At 40.9% G+C, this 15,656-nt stretch overlaps 1 protein-coding gene across 3 annotated transcripts in view; it reads left to right on the forward strand.

Annotated features, from left to right (window-relative positions):
- Window positions 1-15,656, forward strand: part of ATG4A (autophagy related 4A cysteine peptidase) — a 62,378-nt gene that overhangs the window by 30,855 nt on the left and 15,867 nt on the right. For 2 of the 3 annotated variants that reach the window (XM_054471830.2, XM_054471829.2), the window contains exons 2-6: window positions 4,719-4,829; window positions 7,423-7,494; window positions 9,894-9,992; window positions 12,686-12,787; window positions 12,967-13,039. In XM_054471830.2, the coding sequence (XP_054327805.1) occupies window positions 4,719-4,829; window positions 7,423-7,494; window positions 9,894-9,992; window positions 12,686-12,787; window positions 12,967-13,039 (457 nt within the window). Of the gene's footprint in view, window positions 1-4,718; window positions 4,830-5,713; window positions 5,737-7,422; window positions 7,495-9,893; window positions 9,993-12,685; window positions 12,788-12,966; window positions 13,040-15,656 lie in introns of those variants that run through there. The other variant, XM_063660365.1, reaches the window with a different exon arrangement.

Below are 15,656 nucleotides of genomic sequence, written 5' to 3' on the forward strand. Positions count from 1 at the left end.
TGAGTCCAACAGATTCTGGCTAGACCAAGCTTATTATCTCCCTACCCACCCCCATGGTTTTCTGCCACCATTTCATCACCAACACTTGAAAACTGCAAGTTGTTTTTGACTCTCTCTCACTCTCCCCTGCCCCACCCTACACTCAGTTGCTTGCCAAGCCCTTTTGGTGTTCCCTCAATCAGGAATTTCCTCCCTTCTCCCTTACCACTTATATCTTATTTCCATTAAGGCTCAGCTCTGATGCCACCTTTTCTAGGTTGTAGAAAGCCTATTCACCCCCAGTTGGAATTAATTACTGTATTTATTTCCTTTTCTTTCCCTGTCTTCCACATCACTTTCCTTTCACTTATTGCACTTCTGTTAGTTGTTTCCAGACCTAGCCTCTCCACTAAAAAGCTTTTGGAGGGTGGAGACTGTATCTCACTGATGTTTTACCCTATATACCTAACACATAGTAGGTACTCTATAAAGTTTATGATATGAATGAATATTCAGCTGGCACCATACCTATCCCCTGTGGATGTTGTCCCAAGTTCTTTAAGATGTAATTTGACGTATGCATTGCTGAGAAGGCTGTTTTAGCACCAGCAGTGTCCTGGCATGCTGTTAGAATTGAAAGACCTATAAGGAGGTTATCCTATATCTCAGACCCCTCCTGGCCCTGAGATTCTATGGCCGTTTAATTTCACTTTAGAGAGTTTGTGGTGCTTCTTTCTTTGGCACAAGCTCCACAGAATCTAAGATGAATTGACTGAAATTCATGTCATGAGGTATAAGTGTTTTTGTTAAGCCCTGTCAGAAAATTTGTTTTTCAAAATGATTTTCTCATTTACTTGTAATTTTCCAAATAACCCTTAGAAATGTAGTCAATTGCCGGAAAACATATTATTAAAGTGAGACATTGGCAAAAATAGCAGAGTAAGAACCTCTGAAAATTCTCTCCATAATAGCAATGAAAAAGCGGGCAGAAATAGCATCAAATTTTTCAGAACTCTAGAAATGAACTAAAGGCTTGCAGCAATCCAGGGAACATTTATTCAAGAAAAACGGCTGCATGTTGATAAGACCAGTGAGCTTTGTGGCATTAGTATTTTCATTCACCCTATTCCCATCCCTTTCTCCCTAGCTCTGCAGTAGCCTTCAAAATCAATAGCCTTCACTCACAGGGAAAACCAGCAGCCTGGCAGCCACCAGAGGAGACAGAATAGGGTTGGGGCTCCTTTAGAGCCTCATTTCTAGAGAATTGTCATTATTTGATCTGTCTGGAGTTCCCCCAGAAGACCTCCACTTCTAAGACTTTATTTATTTGGCCTGACACAGAGCTACAGAAAGCCTTTTCCCCAGGGCCTTTCTTTTGGAAAATGATTAGAGGCAATCAATTAACTTCTCAGCTGCCTGAAGCAATGGATAACATTTCCAGCTAACCACAAAGCTTTGAAGAAAAAGCTGGGGAATGAGATTCCTTGGGGCTTTGGAAAGCTTGGGCATACTCCTGGGAATCTACAAGATTACATGCATACATAGGGCTGTGCACATGCTCCAGAAAGACCTCAATAGGTCCTAAGCTCTCACTTTGGGTGATCTTGAGCTCAGCATAAGCAGAAAGTGAAGACAAAGGCAGAAGACACTGTGTGGCTGAGTGTTGAAGACATGCCCCAACATGTACACAGAGTCCCTTGGCCAAAACTGGGAGGCTTTTTGGTTCCAGGAATTTAAGGAAATCTTTGTCTAATCATGAGCTGGCCACTAAACTAACCCAGAAGAGACTTCAGTACAATAATTATTATTAAAGTACAGTGGAACAGGATGAAGCCTGTTGTCCCTGAGACCTTGTAGAAACTAATTCTTGGTCCACCAAGTTATAGATTTGTAGCTCTGCCTTTATAGTCCCTATCTCTTTAAACAGACAGAAAAGGCAGGGAACTCATATCAGCCTGATATCTGGTTTGTTTATTTTTAAAGGCAAGACAAAGGAAGTTTGTGAAAAATTTAAAACAAAAAATATTGCTGTTAATCAGAGGTAATTGTATTCGAAATGATCTTTTACTTCTGCACCTCATCCACTTCCCAGATTGCTTTTTCATCTGAATTCTCCCTATGTAGGACCTGTTCCTCTTTCCTCCCTAGACCCCCATGTACATAATCTTCTCATGTCACTGCTTCTTGCTTCTGTTGATTTCATTTTCTGTTCTTTCATTTGTTCCATACATGTAGCCTCGATTCAAGGATAGCTGTGGCCTCACATACTGCATTCAGGGTGTCTATCTTTTAAGAGAAGAATCAAGAAGAGTAGAGACTATAATGACCTTCTTGCTGGCCTAGCTAGGCCTGAGAGGGGGTGAAGTGCAAGAGTAAAATTCTTTGGCTGCCATTTTGATCAGAGCCATCCCAAATGAAGCAAGGCAGTTGTCACAAGCTTTAAAGGGCTTTACTAATTTGACCAGATAACTGGCCAGTGACTCACTGAGACAGGGTTGGCGATAGAGAAATGGTATTTCTTTGGCCAGTACTAAAAATAGACCCAAGGCTTATATGCATACATGCTGTACATTCATCCAATGCCACCCATCCTCACCCCTACCAAGGCAATGCCAGAGAGGTTGCCCTTTTCCTACAGTCTACTCAAGTTACTTATTTTCTGATTTTCTTTCTCTTTTTAGGCTACACTAGATGTTCATTTAAAACTGATTTCTTCTGCCTGTGAGGGGTAGAGGGAAGGGTGGGGAGGTACACAGTGTGATTTGCCCCACCTCAGTCCACCACCTCCTGGGGATGGCCTGACCTGGATAATCATTTTTAGCCTGGTATTTCCTGGGCATGGGCCAAGGGTTGAGGCCAGCAGCAGAGAGGCTAAGATGGCACAGGCTCCCTGTCAGATTTGGTAGTGATGAATTTTCACTGGGGAATAAAATGGCTTTTTCTAACTTCTTTAGATCTGAAACACTGCAGAGACTATCATCTTAATAATTAAAATATATTGAGGAGAAAGGCTACTTAAATCCCTGAATGACTGGAATTCTGTAAGATATTTTAAGAAAGGTAATATCCCTGGTTAACAGTGTTTCTTTTTCTTTTTCTTTTCTTTTCTTTTTTTTTTTTTTTTTTTTTTGGGGACGGTATCTTACTGTGTCACGAGGCTGGAGTGCAGTGGCGCGATCTTGGCTCACTGCAACCTCGGCCTCCCGGGTTCAAGTGATTCTCCTGCTTCAGCCTCCCGAGTAGCTGGGACTACAGGCATGCACCACCAAACCCAGCTAATTTTTGTATTTTTAGTAGAGACGGGGTTTCACCATGTTGGCCAGGATGGTCTCGATCTCAGCTGTGTTTCTAAAAGTACAAATTATAATTTCAACTTCCAACAAAATATTTATATGATCAGAACAGACTCATTTTTTTTTTTTATCAGAACAGACTGATTTATATTTAGGAGCATTTATTTCTATGAAAACAGCATGCCCTTGCCTTAGAAAACAAAAACAAAATAAAATAAAACAATTTATCCTTTCAAGGGATTTCTTTTAGAGAATCTCTGTAGCTACTTGTAGTTGTACAAATGGCCCCCTACTTTCTCTGTGCTCCCTTCCTCACAGGGGCTGAGGAGCCCCCATGAGTTGAGAGGTGTATGTTGAGTATCTTAGCTTTGAACTTGAATTATATTTTCTCATAGATATAGCACCATAAACTGTGAAATAAACTATCAATTTAAATTTTCTAGTTACAGATTAAAATAGGTTTTGTGGACTAGCTTGGAAATATATTTACTGTTTATAATATAATTTCTCTCAGAAAATTATTATTATTTATTTATTTTTTTAAAGAGATGGGGGTTGGCACTGAAAGTTCCAAGCTTCTGATCATGGCTTAGTCTTTCTGGTAACCAGCCTCCATCCAGAAGCCCACCAAGAGATACTTCATTAGAACAGAAGATGCTCTTATCACCCAGGAAATTCACTAGGAGCTCTATGTCAGGAACCAGGGAGAAAGGCCAAATTTCAGAAGAAAAGATGCACATAGCATCCCTGTCACTCACCATAACAAAGGTTTTAGGAGCTCTGTGCCAGAAAACAGTGATAGAAACTAAATATATATTTCTTATTATATCTTAATAGTCATCTGTGAATACCAAGAACAAGTTATGTTTACCGTTAATTTCAAGATCCTTCTTTGCAGAAGCCATATGTGAATAAAATGGCATATAAAAATACTATGAAAACATCTGGTCTTCCAGCTAAAATATTACCATATACACAGTTGTACAAACATTCACGCTTGTCACAGCACCTTCCAAGCCACTGGCCACTAGAAACCTCGCAATACAAACCTCATGATATTCCCTGTGACATGAACAGGAGTTAGGTATGCAGGTATTGTATCACCTCAACACACTCAGAGTAGGGGAAGCTCGATAATTGGCTATTTACAAAGAAGGCCCCATGGTATAAAATGTTTTGAAGTAACTGTGGCCAAATGATTTTTTAGAGATGGTGTTAAATGGGACCTTGAGAAAGGGAAGGTCAAAAGAGATGGTCAAGAGGAGATCCTTCAGCTAAAGGATTTAGAGGTCTTGTGAGTGTCTTTGTTCCTCAAGGAAAAGGAATTGCTTCCATTAGATTCAAGCTGCTGACCTTTCACCTTCAGGGCAAAGGTAATAATCAGTCAACCACAAAGGTAAGCCCCTTCTATTAAATTTTACTTAAGTTTCTTTCCTTTTCTTTCAGTTTTATCCAAGTATGAAAACCAGATTACTATTTTCACTGACTACCTAGAAGAATATCCAGATACAGATGAGCTGGTATGGATCTTAGGGAAGCAGCATCTCCTTAAAACAGGTAAGATTTGGTAGCATTTGTCTGTAAGAACCCACATGAGGTAGGCACCTGTGGTTCAGGGTTTGTACTTTTTCTTCTTGGGTTGGCAGAGCATTGTCTTGCTCAATGTTAATGCTACTCTGAGGTGGATTTAACTTGTAGTCAACGGAGCTTAAACCTCAGGACTTTTGCTTGGACAGGCCCCTTCCAAGGCCCTGAAAGGCCCTAGTAGTGTGTTTACATGGTTATAGGTTTTTGCACAATTTGCACAAGTAATATATTTTTATTCTTTTCCTTAAAGGAGAATCCCCAAATTCTAGAAGCCTTGGATTTCAGAAAACACGGACCCACTCCTGGTATCACTAATCAGTCTCTAGCCTTTCATGACTGGCCTACATATTTATTACTCTCACATGCTTGTCTGGCTAGATAAAAACACCCAAGGACTTCTAGACAACCCATGGACCTCAGAAACAATATCAGACCTAAGTTTTTCTTAAGTTTTAGATCTTTTGCTGACCGTAGCACTGTCTCAGTTTATTCTGATTTTGTATAGAACTTTTAGCCACTGCAGCTAGGTGGAAAGGAGGCTTGAATTTTTCTTCCTTACCATTACATTCTTATAGATTGGGAAAGAAAGACCTTTTAACCTGAAACTGCTAACAGCCCAGCACCCAGATAAAGCCAGAGCTTGGAAAGAGGCAGCTCTGAGATTTGTGTCTTTCTGAGGAGACATCCTCTTCAGAGGCCCTCGCTTAGCGTGGAGGAAGGAACAGGAAGAGGCTGATGAAAAGGCAGGAGAGGAAGTTAGGCATTGTTGAGCTCCTCCTGAGCCTGGCTTCATTATTTTGATTGGAGAATTCTGAACAGTGGAAAGCCTGGAGCTAGTGATTAGGAGACCTTTTGTATTCAGACTCTTCTAACTCAGGTAAGTCACTGTCTCTTTCTGGATCTTAACTTCCTTCAGTGGTACTTAAAATGAGGGGATTTGAGGGGATCTCTTCTAATTCTGCATTCCATGACAACAGGAATCCCCAGGTTGCCAAATCCACTCATATTCAAATGTTAAATTGGGAAACGCCTCTTAAAGTGAAATCATTGCTAAAATGTCCATACAACTTCCCCAGCATAAAGCCACACAGGAAGGCATAAAGACTGTCAGAGGCAGGAGTGAGGGTGTGGACATTTAAGAGGACGGGCACATAACAGCTAGCATTCGTTATAGGTTCACTACATACTAGTCACCATCCAAGCACTTTACGTGTATTATCTTTTGGATATTCACAACTCAATGAAGTAGGTACTATAATTCTCCCCATTTATGGATGAGGAAACTGAAGCTCAGAGAGGTTAAGTTAACCAGGTTACACAGCTGGTAAGTAGCAGAGTCAGGGTTCAAACCCAAGCAAAGTATGACTTCAGGTGTCTTACTCTTAACCATTATACATCTGCTTCCCTGAATGTGCTAGGCACTGGGGCATGGAAGGGAGGGGAAATACAGATAGCTCAACTTTCCGATTTGCTCCAAAGAAAAGGAAGACAGAAAATAGAAACTATTGGCTAAAAGTAGATTTCCCTTTGTTCTTTTTAAGTGCAGTGACTATAAGTTCTATACAGAATATAATACAGACATGTTGTTGAGAAGAGGGAGAGAGGTGACTTAAGAAAGACAGCCACATCTAAGTACAGATAAAAATGTGGAAGCCATATTTGTGGCCCATCAAAGTAAATTTATGTCATAAAATACAAGAAAGCATGCTTTGAAAAAAGACACAAAAACATTTGTGATATTATATATGCATTTAGATTATAAGTGCCAGTTGCACTAGTTGCTATAGATACATTTCTTACACACCTAATTTGCTTAGTAAGACATTTCCTTTTTATTTAAACATGCATGTGTGCATGAACAGACACATATGCATCCACACAAACAAGCCAACCCCTAGTTTTTGTTTTGTTTTATTTTGTTTTGCTTGAGACAGGGTCTCTCTGTTACTCAGGCTAGAGTACAGTGGTGATCATAGCTCACTGCAACCTCGAACTCCTGGGTTCAAATGATCCTCATACCTCATCTTTTTCGTAGAGATGAGGTCTCACTGTGTTGCCCAGGCTGGACTTGAATTCCTGGCCTGAAGTGATCTCCCTGTTTCAGCTTCCCAAAGCACTGGGATTACAGGTGTGAGTCGCTGGGCCCAGCCAAACCTCTAGTTTTAGATAAGGGATGATGGGTGCTGGTGCAAGATCCAACCAACCATTCAGACTGGAGCTGATAGACTTGTTAGTGGGTTTTCTAGGATCCTTAATTTTCTTATTCCTTGTCTTTTGGCAATGATCCCAGTGTTTGTAACTGCCAGGACTGTGGAACTCAGTAAAAAGATGACAGGAGCTACCCAACGTCATTATACCAGTCAAGTAGCTCTGGTCAAACCATAGGTTGGGAGAAATACTGAAATTATTTGGCTAAAATGAGAATGGGTTTCCTGTGAATTTACCTAGCCCCATAATAATGGAATTGACTGGTTATTTGAAATTAAGTTAGTAGCTGGCTCAGAAGTAAAGGTGGGTATTTTTAGATATGGTGATTTAATTTTAATTTTACATTTAATTACAGAAAAATCTAAGCTGTTGTCTGATATAAGTGCTCGTCTATGGTTTACATACAGAAGGAAATTTTCACCAATTGGTAGGTATATCATTTGTTTTACTGTGCTTTATTCCTTGTGGATAGCTTGCCTGAGGTTATCAGTGACTTCATAGAAACCTCAGAATTAACAGCTCACTATAGCAAAGAATTTGATTTAGGAGACTAGGTAAATCTTACACTTCATCCAAAAGTTTCATTGCTAAAGTATCCTTTCACATATGGCTCTATGGCATTGAGGGATTATGACAATATACTTTTGACACCACCTTCAAGTGTTCAGATGATATTACTTGTTATACTTTTGAGATTAAGGGGGAAAATCACATAATCTTTTAATTTGTATAATATCTGTTAAATTACAATCCACTGCTTTGTGGAACTACATGATTATTAATGAAAATTGTGTCTTGAAAGAAAGAAAATAATTTATTTTTTTCCCCCCTTATGACATGAAAGCACCTTGCCATTGAGAGACAAATTACAGTAATTTCCTTGGAACTAATTCTAGGCTGTTACCAGCTGTCAACTGGAAAAAAGGACAGCTCAATAGGTGAAGTGAATATGCTGTCTTCATAAAGGATGTACAACACATTTGCAAGTAGGGTGGCCTCTTCCTAGTATCATGGCCCTGTAGGAAAAGGGCCTAGAAATGGTGAAATCTACTCTTCTAAGAGGAAACTAGAATGAAATCAACCTTTCTGTTCAGTGCCAAAAATGAAGGTCACACAGACTTTTCTTTTCTTTCTTTCTTTCTTTTTTTTTTTTTTTTTTGAGACGGAGTCTCGCTCGGTCACCCAGGCTGGAGTGCAGTGGCGTGATCTCGGCTCATTGCAAGCTCCGCCTCCTGGGTTCAGGCCATTCTCCTGCCTCAGCCTCCTGAGTAGCTGGGACTACAGGCACCCGCCAACACGCCCGGCTAATTTTTTGCATTTTTAGTAGAGACAGGGTTTCACCGTGTTAGCCAGGATGGTCTCGATATCCTGACCTCGTGATCCGCCCGCCTCGGCCTCCCAAAGTGCTGGGATTATAGGCGTGAGCCACCGCGCCCGGCCCCTTTTTTTTTTTTATTGCTCTCCCCAGAAATACCCCAGTCAGTAACAAACAAAAGAACGATCTTTAGTAACCAATGGTTCTGAACTGTTAACTTTCTCTGGCTGCGGAGCTCTTTGCAAGGCTGGAAAATATTTCTAATTTTACTCTGCCAATATTTTGGCAATAGATGATCTCTTCTTTATGTGGGCCTCATTGCATCTTTTCCATACTAATCTGGCCAATAATCCCAGCATTAGCAAGAGCCAAAAGGCACCCCTTCCAGGTCATAAATTGGCTCCCTCCTTCCCATCTTCTTGTAGTAACTCTCCTTCAGTCCCCACAACTAAAAGAAAGGGGTGACCACCTTGACCCACTTGTCTTACAAGGTTGATGACCCCCTTTGAAGTTAGTCTTCTGAGATCATGCTTATAGCATATTTTTCCATTTCCACACTGGGAAAAGAAAACAATGAAAACAAAATATCCTCTCTGCCATACAAGTTATTTGATTTCATTGGCCTCTTGGAAAAGGATATTGAGCTCACCCTGGCGTCATATGTGGGATTTTCTTTGCAGAAGGTGTTCTTAAAATGGAACCTATTGTCTTATTTCATTTATTAACTAATTTTGTACCTTTTAAAGATACATTTCTAATTTATTAATATGGGTTTAAATTATGATCATACTCAAAACATCAAGTATTTGCATCATTCTCTATGGGTTCTAGAACACTTTCACAGATATTCTCTCAGTTCTTACAATACCCACTGATAGTAGGCAGAGTATGTACTATTATGCTCAGCCTATAGATGAGATTTAGATTAGATAACTAGAGACTGGTCTTCTGATGCCTCATCTAGGGATCTTTCCCCTATTTTACAATGTCTTTCTTGCTGTTCAGATCTTCATAGTGTATATTCAGAATAGTCATGAGCCTTCCAAATCTCTTTGACCATTTTGATGATTGCCTTTGGTAGTATTTGTTCTTTATCTAAGTAAGACTGGCTTCCTTGAGAATTTCAGGGCCATGCAAGTGAGCTATGCAAGGCAAGGTTTGGGTCTGGCAGATGATGACATGGAATGGACTAAGGGTTGGTATTCATACATAGCAGTCACCTACCAAAATTGCATGTATACCTAGAAGTCTTCAAGCAGAAAACATAAGGGACACATTTAGTTCATTTGCTTGTTTTATGTTTGGCCGTAGAACCTGTTTTGGTTGACTCAGCACTATGTTTGCAAGTTCCAACCATATACCCAAATCTTGTTTGGTCTGTGGGTGTATCTGTCACCTCGCTTTTCAGAGTATATATATTTACCTGTCTTGTGTGAGTCCCAAATATGCTGATGTTTCAGGAAAGGGCAATTTGAGGAACCCATATTCATTCCTTTCCATTTTGCCAACAGGTGGAACGGGCCCTTCATCAGATGCTGGTTGGGGATGTATGCTACGCTGTGGACAGATGATGCTGGCTCAAGCCCTTATCTGTAGACACTTGGGAAGGGGTGAGTTAAATTTGTTTTATAAACTTTCTCAGAGACCTCTGCAGTATCACTTGCTGCTGTTGATTTAGCTTGATGCTGAGCCTTGGGAACACTCAGTAACAAACTTGAGGGTCTTAAAATGCTCTCTGCAAGCTCAAGTGGTGGGGCTGACAAGTCAACAAAGCCCCTCATAAGAAGGAAACAGCTAGTGTTTCCTTGTGAGTCACCAAGCCAGGGAGTTATTTTCCTGGGACAGAACTGAACATTGAGGGAGGTATGTCATTTATCCTTTCCATCTTTGCTATTGTTTGAGTAAGTCCTTAGAAATGCAAGATAACAAAGGGAGCAGGAAGAAGGGTGTGGTGGTAAGTCTGTTTCTTGACCTCGTTTAAGATATCTGCCTGGTGAAGGATGTAAGTGATCTAAAGGAAGTGCGTAGAGGGAGCTGGCGCTATTTTGGTTTTGGTTCACTAAGGATGTCCAGCTGATGACGAAGGAATCTTTAAATTTGCTTCCTTGGGAGGACATTTAATTAAGAAAGCCTTCTGATAATGGTTGCTGGAACTCTCTTTTTTTTTTTCGAGTCGGAGTTTCGCTCTGTCTCCCAGGCTGCAGTGCAGTGGTACGATCTCGGCTCACTGCAACCTCTGACCCCTGGGTTCAAGCAATTCTCCACCTCAGCCTCCTGAGTAGCTGGGATTATAGGTGCCTGCCAACACGCCTGGCTGATTTTTGAATTTTTAGTAAAGATGGTGTTTTGCCATGTTGGCCAGGCTGATCTCGAACTCCTGACCTCAGAGGATCCACCCGCCTCGGCCTCCCAAAGTGCTAGGATTACAGGCATGAGCCACCTCGCCTGGCTGGTTGTTGGAACTCTTGAGTCTTGCTTTCTTAAGACATGTACATACTTCCCTATGGGCATCTGAAGGATGGGGTTGGCTGGATGCCAGCTCAGGCACTTGGGTGAAGGTCCAGTTGGACTTGGGGATGAGAGAGTGAAAGGAAACTTTGGATGAGATTGGGCTGCTGAACTCATTGGCTGTTGCTAATTGAGGTTCAGAAGTATAGAAACATCATTTTCCTTTTCCCACTGTGCAAACTCACAGATTTTGCTACAGCTTTCAGAGAGGATTGGAGAAGGGCCTAGGGAGGTTTCAGGGCTTGTTACCTTCTCTTCAGGGTTTGGGATATCCTACTTCCCCTGGATAGTATAATAATTTCCATTTTACAGATGAGGAAACCGAGGCTCAGGGAAGTGATGTGATTTACCCACGGTAAAACAGCAAGAAATCAAAGATTTGGGGATAAAATAAAGATATTCCAACTCCTTGTCCAGTGATTTCCCTTGTTTATACATGCTTCTTGGTATAGATCCATTCTTACTATTTAATTTTTTTTTCATTTATAACACACTTCAAAATGATTATTTTGGAAGCGAGTTCTGGAAGTAGGGAGCAAACTGGAAAAAAAAAAAAAAAACTCCACAGTCAGCAATCTCAATTGTTTCAATACAAAATCAAGTAGCAGGAAGAAGTTGGAAATAGATCTTGTAGTTAAGATGAGTTAAAAGAGTAATTTTGTAAAGATGTCTTTTGGATTGTTTCCTATTCAGCTATTTTAAAATTAAGGTAGAGTATTCACTTACCATTGTCGTCAGCGAATATTTAGTGGTATTTAGCAGCCAGCTAATTAGGATTTCCCCAGACTTGGACAATTTGGTAGCTAATGAAAAGAAGTTGGATGTGGTTCACCCTCTGAGGGCTGTGCTGGATCCAAAGTTAAAAACTTTGGTTTTAGAAACACTAGAAGCAAAAGACAACTGAAGAGTCTGGAGATAATGGCTTCAAGTGTAGTTTGGTCTTTATTTCAAACTCTCTCTAAAACCTCAGGAGAAAAATTTGTCTTGGACACAAACTAAGCCTCAAAAATCTGGCCCATTAGATAGCGTTTCTAGAGCTGAGAGGATTGCAGTGATTACATAGTTTTTGCAGTTGTCCCCAGTAAGTTACGAATGGCCTCTGTAGGATTTAGGGGACTGTGCTGAAGGCACAGATGGTATCCGTACAGATGTAGTTATTTTGGCATTGGTCTTAGGGAAACCTTGAACACCTAATAGCAAAGGTATTTGTTTTCCCAAAGCTCAGCATGGACTTTTTAAAAGGTGGTGTAAAAACGACAGCATGCAATTTTTTTAAGCTTCCTTAGTTGTGAGCTGTGTATATTCCCCTGTGAATTGTCGTATATCAGAATAGCACTTCTTACCCATGAGATCCTTTTGTCAATGCTGCCAAAATATAAGAGCAAAAGCCATTGCTGTCTATGTGGAGATGAGATGCTATGGCATCTGGCTTATATACCGATGTACTGCCGGGCTTTGTGGTGACCTCCTGTTTACTGAGTAACTGGCCAGAAAGGCCTTTGTGACATTGTTTTTATGTAATATTTATCCAGCTCCAGCCCTTGGGTTAAGTCAGTTCCTTGGTCAACTTCTTGTTTTGCTTTTACTTTATACCCACTGAGTCCTTGAAAGCAATCACTTTCAGATGTCTTTGTCATCAAAATGAAAGATACTTAGAAATGTTCTAACTTGATCATTCCTGCCTTCTAGATGTGATGCCTTTGTTTTCCTTCTAACTTTGTAGTTACAATAAAAGTGCAGAGAGGTAATAAACAGTTATAAAAATGTTTCTAACCCATTTCTTTTTCTTAAAAAGACTGGAGCTGGGAGAAACAAAAAGAACAACCCAAAGAATACCAACGCATCCTACAGTGCTTCTTAGATAGAAAAGATTGTTGCTACTCTATCCATCAAATGGGTAAGGTCATAAATCAATAGTTTAAAGGCAGTGCCTATTCCTGTTCCTTCTCTTCCCTTGCCTTATATGTGGCTCCATTAAGTTGTCCATCTGCTTAATTATTTATGCAAAAAATTAAGATTTTGTGGCTTATTGGAAGATCTTTTGCTAACATGTTATTTTTTTCCACATAAAAACAGCACAAATGGGTGTAGGAGAAGGGAAATCAATTGGAGAATGGTTTGGACCAAATACAGTTGCACAGGTGTTAAAGTAAGTAAAAGAGTCTGGCATCTGCCTTATTCTGCTGTCTCCTATGCTTCCCTCCCTAGACAACTAAACCTCCCATCAACCGAGATATTCTTGCAATCCCGCTAAGCTACTCCTCCCACTAAACCATCAAATATCTGTGCCGTTTTGCTCAGATGGCTCTTTGAAATGTGTAGGCATGGATATCTGTCTTGGTGTATCAGAGTTATATTCACTGGTAGCAGTATATGTGGCTGTATCCTAGGACTCATTCAGTGTCTCATGCTACAGATTGATGCTCATGTGCCTGGGAGCCATTGGCCTGAGGGTCCCTTTGAAGCCAAAAGTTTCATACTAAGTGGTAGTGGCTAAGCCAGCCTAAGCAAGAAATGGACCCCCACAGGGCTCCCACATGCACTACATAATATTTAAAAACCCTGTTCATTCAGCATTTTCTGTGTACCTTTACTGTGCTAAGTTCTGGGGGTGCAGAAATAAACTTGACACAGTCCTTGCCTCAAGGAACTCACCACCTGTTGGGGGCGACAAACCCCAGGGAAGTCTTGGAATCAGTTTGTCATCTCATAGCAGACTCAAGGTGTCCCAGTGTGGTATTTTTCCAGTTGTCTTGTTAAATTCCAGAATTCACCTCCCACAGCAAGAGGCAAGGTGGAGAGGTCAGGACCAACTTTTTGAAAGCAAACGGGGTGAGTGATATTAGTACTTATACCTGCAGACCACCTTACCTGTTGTCACTCTCCTTCCTAACAACCTATCACTGGATGGAAACTCCATGAGGGCAGAGATTGTATTTATCTTGTTCATTCTGTAACACTAGCACATAGAACTGCCTGGCATGCATAAGTAATCAATAAGTGCTTGATGAATAAATGAAAATGGCAGCCAGAATCTGAGGTCAGATTTAGGGATCAGAAGATTGAAACCTTCTGGCCTCCTTTGGTGTAGAATATTAAGCTCCCGGGCATTATGGGGGAACCTGTTCCAAGCGAAGTACAGACAGGACATTGTTTCCATTACTAACGAGTCTTCAGTGAACTAGAATGCTTTGGGAATGTGTCTGTGAGGGGAGTGGCCTGGATTTTTTGGGGACCCAAGGAAAATCTGTATTGACTTTACTCCTTCCTAACAATGTAACCTCTCTGAGGCTGCTCTCTTGCCATAGTCAGAGTGCCTTTTGGGCATCGCTGACTCTGCTGAGTGAAAATCTGGCAGGATTTCAGGAATCACTGTATGAACGTAGTGTGGAAAGTATAAGAGATTAGAATGGCTGTGCTGAGCCCAAAACCCGGCTTGAAATGGTTGGTGTTAAAATAACATCCCTCAGAATTTGCTTCTTTCTTCTAAATTTTAAGGTTACCAACAACACAGTGGAAACCTAGATTTTTTTTTTTTTTTTTTTTTTTTTGAGACAGAGTCTCACTCTGTCACCCAGGCTGGAGTGCAGTGGCACAATCTCGGCTCACTGCAACCTCCACCTCCCAGGGTCAAGCATTCTCCTGCCTCAGCCTCCCAAGTAGCTGGGATTACAGGTGCCTGCTACCACGCCCAGCTAATTTTTGTATTTTTAGTAGAGATGGAGTTTCACTGTGTTAGCCAGGCTGGTCTCGAACTTCTGATCTCGTGATCCACCCGTCTCAACCTCCCAAAGTGCTGGGATTACAGGCGTGAGCCACCACGCCTGGTGTAGATTTTTTTAAAGAATGTAAATGGGTTCCAATTCATCATGATCATTAGCATTAACAACAGCATATTATTATTATTATTATTATATTATTGTTATTATTCTGGGGAAAGATAATACATTAAAATGAATGAAATACAAGGGTGATGGTAGTTAACCTCTTCCTGGGAGCTACCTGGTAGAGAGAATGTGTTTTCTTTGGTCCAATGAGACTGGGCTTTACCCACACATCCCAGAAGTAGCCAGATTAAACATGGCCTCACTTAACTGGCAAGGGAAGAAGGAGGAAAGGGAGAAATAGGCAGGGTACTTTACATAGACCTCAGATCATCTCTCTTTTAAAGGGGTTTTCTTTCTAATATACCATAAAGTCCTACAGTTCAGCATGGTGGCTCTCTTCAGCTGCTGACCAGTAAAGCTTGGCACCTGAGTCAATCTGTAGCCTATGTCACTTGAGAGGCATTCTCAGGGCAGCTGGGGAACAGTGGAAGTGATCTCTCTCTCTCTCTCCCCTCCACCCACTGTCTCTATCTCTGGGTTTACCTGGAACATATTCTCCATATTATCTATGATCCCAAACAAATATCTATTTTTTACAGACAGCTTCCTTTTAAAAAGTTTTTTTTACAGTTTTCCATTTGTAAAATAAAAATTCGGTAAGTCAGAATGTCTTTTATTTAAGAAAACAAAGTCTCTTGGGACTTTGAGAGCAGATGCATGGGTAACTTTTCTTTTTTCCCCAGTAGGTGTCCCATCATTTTGTGAAGTAGACTTCTCCAGGTTGTAAAGCAGAAACTTCTTTTTGAGGTTCAGATACAGTGACTCTGTGGCATTCTCAAGGTCTCTAGACATGGAGCATCCCAGAGCTCTGGCAAAGAAGCCAGAGCTGACCTGAACACCAGCTTTTCTGTGGCTCAGTGTTTGGTGACTTTAGGAACA

The sequence above is a fragment of the Pongo pygmaeus genome, chromosome X, assembly GCF_028885625.2.
Source record: "Pongo pygmaeus isolate AG05252 chromosome X, NHGRI_mPonPyg2-v2.0_pri, whole genome shotgun sequence".
NCBI classification, from domain to species: domain Eukaryota; kingdom Metazoa; phylum Chordata; class Mammalia; order Primates; family Hominidae; genus Pongo; species Pongo pygmaeus.